General features: G+C 38.0%; 1 protein-coding gene across 2 annotated transcripts in view; it reads right to left on the bottom strand.

Annotated features, from left to right (window-relative positions):
- The window catches only part of LOC141428164 (MAM domain-containing glycosylphosphatidylinositol anchor protein 1-like), a 16,471-nt gene extending 2,815 nt beyond the window's left edge, over positions 1-13,656 (bottom strand). The window contains exons 1-10 of one of the 2 annotated variants that reach the window (XM_074087959.1): positions 13,430-13,656; positions 12,611-12,728; positions 10,681-10,865; positions 4,769-4,909; positions 3,679-3,882; positions 2,547-2,713; positions 1,871-2,027; positions 1,386-1,522; positions 913-1,075; positions 79-306 (exon numbers count right to left, since the gene is read on the bottom strand). In XM_074087959.1, coding sequence (XP_073944060.1) covers positions 79-306; positions 913-1,075; positions 1,386-1,522; positions 1,871-2,027; positions 2,547-2,713; positions 3,679-3,882; positions 4,769-4,909; positions 10,681-10,865; positions 12,611-12,728; positions 13,430-13,541 — 1,612 coding nt within the window. In that variant the 5' untranslated portion in view covers positions 13,542-13,656. Of the gene's footprint in view, positions 1-78; positions 307-912; positions 1,076-1,385; positions 1,523-1,870; positions 2,028-2,546; positions 2,714-3,678; positions 3,883-4,768; positions 4,910-5,389; positions 5,864-10,680; positions 10,866-12,610; positions 12,729-13,429 lie in introns of those variants that run through there. The other variant, XM_074087960.1, reaches the window with a different exon arrangement.

Genomic DNA, 13,656 nt, shown 5'->3' with positions numbered 1-13,656 from the left:
TATTTCAGTAAACAGAAGGTCCAATAAGACTTAATAAATGTGGTTGATGCTAATTAACAAAACTAGTGAGTGACTCACTAAATGCCGTGTCATTTGGCCGGGTATACAGAAATGTAGCGTTTTCAGTCTCAGTTATGTTGAGAGGCATTCGATTGTTGAAAATACTGGCGTTGGCTTCTTCATTCATCACTACCCAGCCGTATTTCAACGGCGCGGGGTTCGCTTTCACTTTGCAAGTTATATTTATTTCCTCATTTGCTCCCACACCATACTCTGCTATACTTTCATCTTCACAGTACGCTGGATCTGGCAAATAGAAAATGGTAAGGTTAAAGCGACAGCACCGTTAACTCCGTGCTAAGAGTGCCTCGGCACATTACACGGTGCACTGCAGTTGAATCATGTACAGTCGAACAAATTGAATCATGACCCAGGGTGAAACCTTTTAATAATCAATTTCACTATGATTTCCTTGAAAAAAGTATGAGATGTCAACATGACATTAGTAGCACAAAGGTCACCCTGGATCATGATTCAATTTGTTCAACTGTACTCGTACAAAGGGCACCAGTGGCGTGGCCATCGGAGGACTAGGCGGTGCTGTGCACCGAGGCCCTCGGACTACAGTCTGCAAATTTCGTCTAGTTCTGCCTCTAAGCACAAAAAACGCCAAGAAAGCAAAAATTTGGGGACTCAATTTCTTTTTGCAGCGGAATCCTGGATTATCTACCTAGCTAGATACGCCACTAAACAATATAAACAAAATCTGTTGCTCATTTGGGCATTTGGCATTGGACTAATACATGTGCCGTGCCGTGTTACTTATAATTTGCTTGTTTTTATCGGTCACTTTATCATCGGCTTTTGCCAGACACACACACATAAAACAATTTATTCACAGAGAAAACTTACAAGTGATGTTAAGAATGACTAGTTCGCTGTGAGTGGTTCCCTCGTTGTTAACAGCAGCACATGCGTACACTCCTTCGTGCGTTTCATTGACATTAGTCATCTCCAGGATCGGATGGAAATTGGTGTCGTTGTTGTTGCCTTCATACGTCGTCATAATGTCCTCCTGAAGTCAGGCATACGTTTTGAATTATATTGCGCGAATGGTAAGGAAGGATGAAGTAAAATGTTTCTAGAATTTGAATTCGTGGACTCTGAAATTAAAACTTCGTGTATTCTCTGTCCTATCCTAATGAATGAAAGAAGAGACAGATGATTATTGCTTCAACGAGTTCGAACTTGAGCTTGATAATAGAACTACCTAGCTATCGACTAACGCCGATTAGAACACACTCAATCGTGACCTAAGGAAGGCGGCAGCCGACATCAGGTGGTGGTGGATGTATCCATTATTTATCTAGTACTACCTGACTAACCTCATGGAACCAAATGAGTTGGTAAGCAGGCGGGTTGGCCAGGTATGTGCAGTTCATAGTCACGTTCGATCCTTTGATCACGGGCAGGGAGCCGACTTTCACTTCACCATCTACAGTGATCTGTAATACCGGTGGATCTGTAAAATAAAAAATGACCTGATAAATTCAGACCTAACACTAGGTACTAAGAAATGTAGTAATGCTAAACATCGAAGCAATATATTTTAATCAATAACGTTAAATAAGAAATTATACTTAAAGTCTCTCGTATCTAGAATAGAGACAAGATGAGTAACCGTACGAAAATATTGGTTCATCGTGCAAATGTTTGCAACTTGCTGGATCTAAACCCACATGCATTGCATTTGCTAAGCTTGTTGAGGAACGAAAGGAAGGCTTTGAATAAATTGACAAGTATTGTACGGACAAAGCAGATAGGCGTCGATCTTTCCTCTCGGTGCCCAAGGTATGGCTATGTTACTAACAGGTCACAGTAAGTGGAAGTGGCTCAGCGCAAGTGAACTCGTCGGCGTCGGCGTCGCGCCGCACAGTGTGCACACAACAGGTCAGCTTCGCCTCGTCCCACGTGTAGTTTATGCTCACGCTGATCTCGCTCACCACCAACCGCTGGGAAGTATCTATCTGTCGATGTATTAGAGATGAATCATCAAAGTACGAAGACACGTTAGTACAGGCTGCATTCCAACAGCAACGTAACCGCAACCTTGCCCATATATTTTTTCACTAGCTTATGCCCGCGACTACGTCTGCGCGGATCTAGGTTAACGCGCGGTGGCGCCCTCTACCGGAATAAAAGGTATCCTATGTATGTTGGTCCTTGGGGTTCAAATTATGTCTATACCAAATTTCATCAAAATCAGTCAGTGGTTTCGACGTGAAAGCGTAACAGACAGAAGGGCAGAGTTCCTTTCGCATTTAATATTAACATAGTAGGGATTGGAGTTCTTTAAGGAGTTCATTGACAAATCAAAACCGTAGCATGAGTTTGACAATGTCCTATCGAAATATTTTTTCTAATACAATAAAATTAAGTGCAGCTCTGTAACACATGACATGACTATTCTACAGTTAAAATAGTCTGCTGTTTTTGGCTTTGATGAAGACATTACTCTTAATAAATAGTAACTAAGAATAACTCACAGTGACATTCTGTTCTAACTCGTCGAGTTCCGAGTCTCCCAGGCGCCAAAGGATCTCCGGTGCAGGACGAGCGCCCAGCACGCGACACTGGAGCACCAAAGTGTTTTCCGAACTAGCGCGTCCGCCATCCTCACCTAGGCTCCTCACTGATATCAGCTCTGGGGGCACTGGGTACAATATGGTAGTATAAATAATAATATGATATAATGCATATACAGTCTTATCTATTGTAGAAACTTTAAGGGAGGTAATTAAGTATTGTAGAAATAAATGTGGTGATATTCTTAAATGTTTTGAGATGTGAGCAAAAATCTACTAAAAAGATCTTTCTCTCCCTACCCTACCGTTGGCTCATAGTTTCCCCTAGAGGACATAAGGTATGTTTGTAAAGACTCCTCGAAGAACAACTGAAGGGTCCACGGCAAGAACATGCCTAGTCAACTTTTTTTTAAATTGAGATTTTAATCTCAAAATGTAGAGCTCGCAAAGTACCTACTATGACTTATCATTGAATTAAATAATCTGAAAACAATATATATATTTTTTTACTTTTAAATAAATGGTAACCATAGTAATTGTTCGTGATGAGTAACTTTCAAACCGCTATAACTCAAAAAGTTGCATAGGTGAGTAGACCTAGACACGTTCTTTCCATGGACCCTTCAACTGTAGGTACCAATTTTAAAAACCACATGTTTTTTCTCGACTAATCGTCATTAGTTAAAGTATCTTGACTAAATGGTTTTAAAAACCCAGAGATTGTTTCTTTAAAAGAAACAATACTCTTGAGGTATCCTCTCAGGTTTTATACTCTATGTATTTTATAGGGTAACATCAATTCAAAAGCCTTTCAAACATACTACCGATTTTCGAAATAACAACCGCCAGAATACTATACATACTTAAGTGGTGACATTTTGTGTATTGTTACAATATTACCGCTAGAATAAAATTCTCGACAAGCTAACACAATTATAGAGTTGTGATTTCCTATTATTTACTTTAACCACGTCTCAAATTTGACACAACTTTTTACCATTTCCAACCATATTTATATAGGTGTAATTTAAAAAAATTGTTGCTCTTATTATCACTAAAATTAAGTACTGTATTTACACTACGAAATACTTACAGTACATATCGATGATGACATCGATGGCCAAGGGCGCGACGATTTTGTTGTTGTTGGCGAGGCACGTCAACACGCGGCCATGGTCTTCCCGGCGCAGCGGCGCGTAGGTCACGTCGCCGAGTATACGGTGCTCCGACAGCCTCTCCGTCTTACTCTCTAGCTGCCGCTGCTCCGACCACCATGTTACCGACGGTTGCGGCTTACCTGCCATTAAAAATCAGCTCTGATTTCCCTGGGCTAAAGTGTAAGTGCTCCACGTAATTCTATTAGGAATTCGATTCAAGTCAAGTCAAAATATCTTTATTTAATTTAGGCTATAACAAGCACTTATCTTATGGATGTCAAAAACAAATCTACCACCGGTTCGGAAAAACCTCTGTTGAGAAGAATCCGGCAAGAAACTGAACGAGGTATTTTTTTTAAACAGATTTACAATATTATTAAATGATATCTATACATCACAAGTATTTAACACAACTTTATTTTTAACACAGTAGGTTCGCTATTTGAAGGGGTCGCTAATGCGGATCGGAATTCTTTCCAAATATCCCTGTCCATGATATAATCATTAAATTTATAATAAGCCTTAGATATTAATGTCTTCTTGACAATAGATATGAATTTTGTATCCGACTCATTTGTAATATTTTTTGGAATTATATTATAAAAACGAATGCAATTTCCCAGAAACTACTTTTTGGTTTTAGCCAGCGCGTTTTAGGACCAAGCGAGCCTGCTCTATTTTTTTGATAGTTAGGTACATTACGAGTAGTAAGGAGACGATATGAAGGGACAAAGTGAAACTCACGAATGATGTGTAAATACTGTCTTTATTCTAAAGCCTTAGGTCTAACTTAATTATATATACTTACAGTCTAAGTTGTATACCTATGTTGAGAGAGTTTTTAATACGACGTCATTGATGACAAGTATGGCAAAGTTTGTGTTAACTTACTCTGAGATGTTGCATCCGAAGACATACAACCTAACTCATGCTTTTTCTCTTTCCGGGATGCCTAACGAAAATGTTCACTCCATCCATGCCACTATTGGACAGGCTTCCATGTGAAATATGCACCTCAAGACTGACCTCCAAACGCGATGCAGAAGAGATGCACTGTGTCACCGATGTAAAAGGGCCCGACCTGGTGACTGTTGTTCGCGCCGCCAGTGGCCTTGGTCACCGGGGTGGTAGTGTTCCTTTGCACCACCCAGAGATGCTGAGGTGGTTCTGTTTGGTAATAATGGGATCGTAATTAAACGGAAACAAAATCAAACTTATTTAGGTCGAGAAAAGGGGTGCGTAAATATCGTGTGTACATCACACGGTTATCATGAGAAATAATTAATGAACTAAAAACAATTACTTTGCTCACCGACGACCTTATTCTTACTAAAAGTTTTTTTTTATACAACAAGGGGCAAACGAGCATACGGGTCACCTGATGAGAAGCAATCACCGCCGCCTATGGACACCTGCCAACACGATGGATATCACAGGGCGTTGCCGGCCCTTTGAGAGATTGATAGGCTCGTTTTTTAAAGATCCCTAAGCTGTGCTGCTCCAGAAACACTGTCCCAGGAAGCTGGTTCCATATAAAATACTTATTATATTCCTTATTCGTATCCTGTTAAAAGTATCCTACCAGGTAGGTAGGTATCTGATAACAAGGTACTCATATTTTGAACATGAAACTACCGTGAGACTCACTCATATTAAATGATGCGCGTGTTGCAGCAGCCGCAGAGTCGCGTTGCTCCTAAGAAGAAGGGCTACGGATTGGCCCGAAACATGTCGAGCTAAACTCGGTAACTTCGGTATTTTTACAGAATGTGATTTCAAAAATCGGCCCGTTCCCATTCTTCGTTAAATTATCGTTTTCATGAACTAAAAGAATTTCTTTGCTCACCCGCGACCTTAAGATAGCTGAGCTTATGCAAAATATGCGTGTTTATGCAGTTCCTCCACCTCCACACTGTAAGAATACACACAAAATCACACAAACCCATCTATCACCACCACCACACTAAACTGACACGTTTCGAACTCAACCAGAGCTCATCTTCAGAGCAACACAACCCTACACCATGCTACCAGATGTTAGACTAACAAATCACAACAACCATTTTAATCTGTCACTGTAAGTACCCACCTATGTATACATATATTTTCTCAAACAAAACTACCCACAAAATATTAATAATTTTTAATCGTCATATAAAACTACCTTGACTTTTTAATTTATTTACTGTCAAGACGTGTTTTATTAACTGTAATTACTGAAATTAGAATCAAACCGTAGCAAGGGAGATGATACTAAATACCTGCTCATTAATAAAATAATAGACCCCATACTATTGTACTTAATTATCTCCATGTATTCCGGAACATGGAGACGAAACCCCATGCCGCAAAAATGAAACACTTCATACGAATCCGAGTCTAATATCCTCCTAACGCTCAGAGTCCTTTATAAAGGACTTATTGTAATTTTAAATCAAACTCTATCATAAATGACATTAAGTTTGATGTTCATAAATCAAAAATTTTACTTGGGCGTTAGGAGGATAAAGAATAAATAAATAAATACATATCACGGGACAATTCACACCAATTGACCTAGTCCCAAAGTAAGCTTGGCAAAGCTTAAGAATGATTTGATTCTAACAGATGTTTGGCAAATTTTGATCTGACTGTGGATATTTGCATAAGCTTAGCTATCTTAAGGTCGCGGGTGAAATTATTTTAGTTCATCGATATGGACCTCCGCAAAGTAACGCCTGATTCAATAAATTACTTACTGTTTTCATATCCTATACCAGTAGGTATTATGTATGCTTACATACTTAATAGCTATTATTTTATGCACGCATAAATAAAATATGTCAAAGGGTACATACGAAAGTGTGTTGAAATTGTCATGCGGTCAGTAAGAATTTCCCGAGTTCATTGTTCCTGCCCTATAATAAAATACAGGAAGAGAGCAATAATAAAATGTATGTCAATGTTTCCCGAAGGTCACATTTACTCCCCCCGTCTGTGTCAGACATTCGCGATAACCGTCGAAGGGATCTAATTGGGATTGATCACATGTCATCTTACTGTCGTGTTGTCTACTTTGGAAAGCGACTCGAGTAGGTGCTTTTGAATTCACTGCCGGTTATTCAGGTCTAATAAACATCCTATTAAACGAGTATTACTAATATTTATTATAAATGCGAAAGTTTGTGTGTGCGTGCGTGTGTGTGTGTGTCTGCGGCTGAACGGATTTTGTTGGAATTTGGTATGTAAGTATGGAGATAGCCGGACCTCTGAAATAACACATAAGCTACTACATTTCATCGTAACATTCCCACGGGATTCATGTAAAATCCCAAAATCTTAACCGATAGAGACTTAGACTTATGTAGTGTGTAGTGAGTGTGACTTATGTGTGTAGACTACTACAGATGTGAAATTATACAAGGTCTCTTAATACAACCTAAATGAAGACCTAGGTGTAGTTGGAATTTAGTTAAATCTCGCAATTTCGAGTTTCGTAACGGCGAGTGAACCCGCATGTAAAGGATAGGGTACTTGTTTAGGTATAAATGCGACCCATTGCTGAGCACAGGCTATCTCTCACAATGAATGAAATGAAAATGGATGTTGATGCCACCCGGGCCTAGGGCGGAAGGTCAATGAAAAAGAAAATTCACAACGTAAAATGGTGATGTGTTTAAGGGTATTCCTCGACTACTTAATTGGAAAATTTGAGCAGTCCCTTGGTAACTTTCTCTTCAAATTATGATGAATTAAACAGTAAAAATGGTTTTTCAACAAAACTACAATTTATTTATTTGTATGGATTTATTAATGGAATGGGTAATTATTGTAATTTAGTGTGTAAGTAATAATTGTTATCTGTTATTTTATAAGTTTATAATTTACTACAACTGACATTGTGAATGATTTGGTATTTACTGTAAATTCACTGTACTTAATATTTTTAAAATAAATAAATAAACTACAGTGTTGTGTAGACCTATATAAATGTATGTATAGGTATGTACAAATGTCAAAATTATCAATTATTTTTATATTAGTCATAATCAATCAACAGGGTTTGATTAAAAATGTTAATAAAATGACATGCATATTAATCCAAATACCTACTACTTTATTATCATCATCAATAGTAAGTAGTATTCATCTTTTTAAGCTCAATAGAGAAATCTTGCTAATTTGTAAGACGGCTAATATTATTGATAAGTACTTACTTATAAAATTCTGGGTTGGACACATTTCATGTCAGGGGACTTTGGGGTGTTTGAAAACTTGTAATTAAATAGGTAGTTGTACTTTTGGTATAATATTAGACAGGTTTAAAAATATGGTTGTTTTTCAACACAGAAACATTTTTTTTGACATTTATCTCAACACGTTTTTTGAAAAAAAGCCAAGGACAACGATTTTCCAATTAGCGGAGAAATGCCCTTAAATATTAGGTATAATAATTTGATTTCAAAAAGAAACAATGTTTTCAAATGGTCATTTGCGATCAAGTGAGTCATAGAATTTTAGTTTGGTGTCTGTTAATGTTAACTAATAGGTATTATGAAGTGTTTGCGGCGCATAATTGTTGGGCAAATGGACGGAAATGTTCCGCTGTCAGCTTCCTCATTAAACTAGAGAGCCAATTAATCGGACCGCGAGCGCTATATTCCTCTGCAGCGGTAAACATTTACCGAGTTCCACGGGACTAGTTGGTCTGGTTTACGAATAAAATTGAACTTTTGTTTTTATTAAAGAACAACGGGATAACAAAGGCAGATGTCAAAACATACTAGGTATTTGTACCTATATGTATTTAATAGTAGATTGTTCAACAAGGGAGTAAAAGAACCAATACCACACGTGATAAGGTGGCACCCGAGTACAGAGAGGGTGCCAATATTTCGAGTGCGATTTTGGTGTTTTTCCCGAGTTAAACACTGTTTTTCACTTCGACTACAAGGAAAGTAAAAAAAAAATGTAAGTGAGAAAAAAATATTAAATAAAAAAATACTAAAAGGAATAGAAAAAATTGTCCAATTCATAAATGACAACGTCATCTCGGCCTACTGAGAGAGCTTCGGATATATAGGTATAGTTCGCACGTGTCCCCAGTGCGGTTGATAACTTCACACACGTCATTGAATTGCTTCGCAGGGGTATGCAAGTTTCCTCAGGTTGTTTTCCTTCACCGTAAAACTCGTGATAAATTTCAAATGTAATTTCGCACTTGAATTCTAAAAACTCGGTGGTGCTAGGGTTTGAGCCCAAGATCCTCTGCCTGTGACCTTAGGCCATAGGTCAAAGCACTAGGCTATCATCGTTCAAATCTCAGTTTTTTTAAATGTTCTTTAAACATGTGCGAAAATTGTCCTGTCTAAAAAATAAAACCGTAAATTAAACATCGCTTAGACACATACGGGGTTGTGTCAGTAAGAAGATATTTGACATTTTCATAGAAATAATAATAATAATATTTATTTAATAAGCCACTTATTACTATTTTACAATATGATAAACTAAGTTAAATGGGCTTGTCAGGAGCCATACCGGGTAAGACCTCTGACCATCATGCTAAGATAACCTGTGTTATGTATGAGTTATGAAGGTCAGTGGTTTGATATTGGAACACTTAGTTAACAAGGTAGTACGAAATCTTTCACAATATACTTATACTGTTGTGTTTTGACGTGGAGAGTAAGACAGCCGGTGAAATTACTGGCACTTGAGGTATCCCATCTTAGGCCTCTAGGTTGGCAAGGGTGCCACTCGAAGGATATATAACAACAATTGATATAATTTTCATTTGATATAATGCAATTTATTTTAAAAACCAAACATTTCTATTGTTATTAATTCGACTTGACGTACTTTGGATTAGGTTAGGTTAGGTTTATTTTATAAAAAAGTTCTGCGATACCCGTAAAAGTAACAAATTTGGAGTTGAAATAAAAAAAAAAGACTCCAAATAACCAATCAGATATTTGACATTTCATAGAAATAATAATTATATATTTATTTAATAAGCCACTTATTACTATTTACAGAATGATAAACCAAGTTAAATGGGCTTGTCAGGAGCCATACCGGGTAAGACCTCTGACCATCATGCTAAGATAACCTGTGTTATGTATGAGTTATGAAGGTCAGTGGTTTGATATTGGAAACTTAGTTAAGAAGGTAGTACGAAATCTTTCACAATATACTTATACTGTTTGTGTTTTGACGTGGAGAGTAAGACAGCCGGTGAAATTACTGGCACTTGAGGTATCCCATCTTAGGCCTCTAGGTTGGTAAGGGTGCCGCTCGAAGGATATAACAACAATTGATATAATGCAATTTATCTTAAAAGCCAAACATTTCTATTGTTATTAATTCGACATGACGTACTTTGGATTAGGTTAGGTTAGGTTTATTTTATAAAAAAGTTCTGCGAAGCTCCTATCCTTTGAAATTATATCAAATGTTGTTATATCCAGTGAAATTATATAAAATGTTGTTATACCGATCATTACACACCCGGTTGGCAACGCATCTGCCATACCCCTGGTGTTGCAAATGTTTATGGGCGGTGGTGATCTCTTACCATCAGGAAACCCACTTGCTCGTTTGCCATCCAGTAGAATAAAAAAAATATGAAAGAGAAAAAAAAATAGAAAAAATGTGTGTGTGTGTGTGTGTGTGTTGTGTGTGTGTGTGTGTGTGTGCGTGTGTGTGCGCGCACGTGTATATGTGTTAGTGTGTCCGACAAGGCACGAATTGGGCTATGTCATATTATTAGGATATTTTCAGTTCATTAATTCATTTTTTTCAGCCAGGTTTTTATTTTGTTTTTACATTCAAATTTGTTTAATTTGGATATAAAAAGAGTGTTATTCAACTTATTATAAATTCTAGAAACATTTTAAAATTCCACATACTTATTAATTATTTTTACATAAATTTACCAAAGGACAATTGCATCTTACCAATAACGTTAAGTCGCACGAAAGTCTTCAGCGAGGGGCTGGACTCGAAGTCGGCGAGGCACTTGTAGACTCCGGCGTCGGAAGGCTGCACCTGGCGGATCCGTAGTCGAGCCTCGTCCTCGGCCTCCACCAGCTGGTATCGGCCTCCTGGGGCAACAGCGCGCCCCCCCTCACGCAAGTCTCGGCTGCCAAACAAGAATAAGTTTGTTATTACGTTTTATACGATGAACGATCGGCTTGGTTAGAGAACCTAAACGAAGCTAGAGGTCCGGGATTGAAATTCCCGGTAAGGCAGCATATATTTCTATGTTAGGCTTGATCGTTTAATATGTATTTAAGTACGTAGGTATATAATATGTAAGTATCTATGTTTATTCATTGCCTAGTACCTATAGTACAAGCTTAGCTAAGTTAGGGTCTTTGCGACTAGGTCAATTGGAGTCAATTGTCCCATGTTATTCAGGTAAGTATTTATTTATTTTATGTATAATTTAAAATAAATTATTGAATCAGGCGTTACTTTGCGGAGGTCCATATCAATGAACTAAAAGAATTTCCTTGCTCACCCGCGACCTTACGATAGCTAAGCTTATGCAAAATATGCGTGTTCATGCAGTTCTTCACCTCCACACTGTAAGAACACACACACAAACTCATCTATCAACCACCACCACACTACACTGACGCGTTTCGAACTCAACCGAGCTCATCTTCAGAGCAACACAACAGTACACCATGCTACCAGATGTTAGACTAAAGGTAGGCGTCCACTTATCCGCATCGTACGCTTCGGACGTATCGGATTTGTTGCTTTGTATAGAAATGTGCGATACTTACGATGCGGACAGGTGGACGCACTTATATGAGTTTCTATACAAAGAATACTACGATCCGATGCGTGCGATGCGTCCCATGCGTACGATACACACAAGCTCAGAACAAGAATCATGCTAAAAACCGAACACGGACTGAAGGAAAAACAAAACCCAGCAGCCATGTGAATTCATACTTCTACTATCCGATCTTACAAAATCCGACAGTGAGGTAGTAGATCCGACAAACGGCCAGTCGCCGTTTTCATAACTTAATTTTGTTGTTCACCGAATTCTATCTTTATATTTAGGTAGGTAAGTAAATAGATTTGACCTTCCTAAGTTTTGTTACATTTATTTTTAATAGCGTTGCGTTACATTACAGAAAAGACAATTTTGGCAGCATAAGTTTCGGCGTATATTTTCCCGGCACCAGTGGTAGCTGCACAACCATACAGCTACCTAATTATTCCGATTCAAATTCATGTTGATCTTAGACCAATTAAATATCGCAAGGCAGATCTGTACAAACGTAATAAGATCTGTTCTTTACAAGTGCCTATTTGGTGTCGCCGCAAACCACATAAATTACTTACTACTTAGGTAATAAAAACAAGTCTTATTTTACCTACCTATAACATACCTAAAATCTTTTAAATATCGTAGTGGTTGGTACTTACACTCATAAATTGTCTATTTATTTTTAACTTCCAGTTAAGCCCCGAACTTCCCCGGCCAGCCCCCAACTATAGGTACACCACCGACTTTCGAGCTACGTCATCGTATATAACGTACTCGTATAAAGTTATACTATAATTTATATGAGTTCAAAAACCCTAAGCGTGGTGACATCTACATATTTTCCTAAATACACAGAATTGGAAACCAAAGTTGTCAAGAATATCCTAGCAATCTTATACTAATAATATACATGCGAAAGTTTGGAAGTGCTACGTCCACTCGGCGTCAAAAAACCTTTTCTAAATATTGCAAAATCGCGGGAAAACTATTGATTCTGTCTGATCAAGCAAAAATATCCAAAATTTTACATATCTATATTTTCTGTGTATGCGATTTGTGAGTGACTAGCTATAGGTGCAATATAAAATTGCTCTCACCTGTAGAATGCCGTGTCGTTGCCATTCCGGTACCAGGCAAGGATAAATAGCTTGTCGCCTTGGTTTCTGGCAGTCATTTTGCACGGTAATTCTGCGCTGAAGTTTGCTACCGCGATCACTGGAACATTCACTCACTTAACAGCAGAAATAGGTAGATGTAAAGGCGAAGTGGACTAAAAAAATCTGTACCTACATAACTTTACCGAAAAGAGTCACCGTGTTACCACAAACACTTGGACAATTGTTGAACATGTGTTCAACATATCTTTTGAGCTTTTCAGACAAAAAAAAGGTTTTTCTTTCAAATTCAAGTTTTATTATTAACAAAAGGAGACATATGTCTATACTATGTCAGCAGGATATGATCTTCCGACCCGACTATTGCAGGTCGTTAATATATATTTTTTAAACATCTACTGAAAATCCCAATGCTTTTATCAGTTTTTAAATCAAAAGGTTTGGCCTTAGCCTCAGGTCAGGTCTACTAGGATGTCACAACTGTGTACGTAATTAAATACCTGTTATTTATTAAATTAATCCTACGTCTTGTGCAGGTTTCCCGCGACATTTTCCTTCACTGAAAAGCTCACAATAAATTTTAAATTAAAGTACTTATTGCTTTCATAGTTCTTTCAAAGCTTGTGTGAAAGCGTAACACCGGTGTAAATTCCTAATTTCTTTCGGCGCTCTTGATAACTAGGTATAGTTACGAAAACCTGCACGCTCTACTCATGATCTACTTACGCAGCAGGTAAGATTTGCAGTATCATGAAACAGAATGAGTAGAATAAAAGTTTTGTATTAAATATGCCTAGGTACCTGTTTCCGAAACTTCCCATGCACTTGAACTTGTGATACACGCCACTAAAGCAAGCACAACGTAAACATCCATTTTAGATATTTCACTATAAATTTGGAATACACTGTTCATTAGTTCGTGTGTGCAGGACAGCAGGACATGGCCCGCTCGGGTCAAAAGGACCGGACGGACACGCGTTTCAATTCGCGCGGCGACCTGCAATAACTGGCGAAGAGGGAACGTGCGG

Source organism: Choristoneura fumiferana, chromosome 5, assembly GCF_025370935.1.
Source record: "Choristoneura fumiferana chromosome 5, NRCan_CFum_1, whole genome shotgun sequence".
In the NCBI taxonomy this organism is placed as follows: domain Eukaryota; kingdom Metazoa; phylum Arthropoda; class Insecta; order Lepidoptera; family Tortricidae; genus Choristoneura; species Choristoneura fumiferana.
The sequence above is the reverse complement of the archived record's forward strand: the minus strand, read 5'-3'. Positions and strand labels throughout refer to the sequence as shown.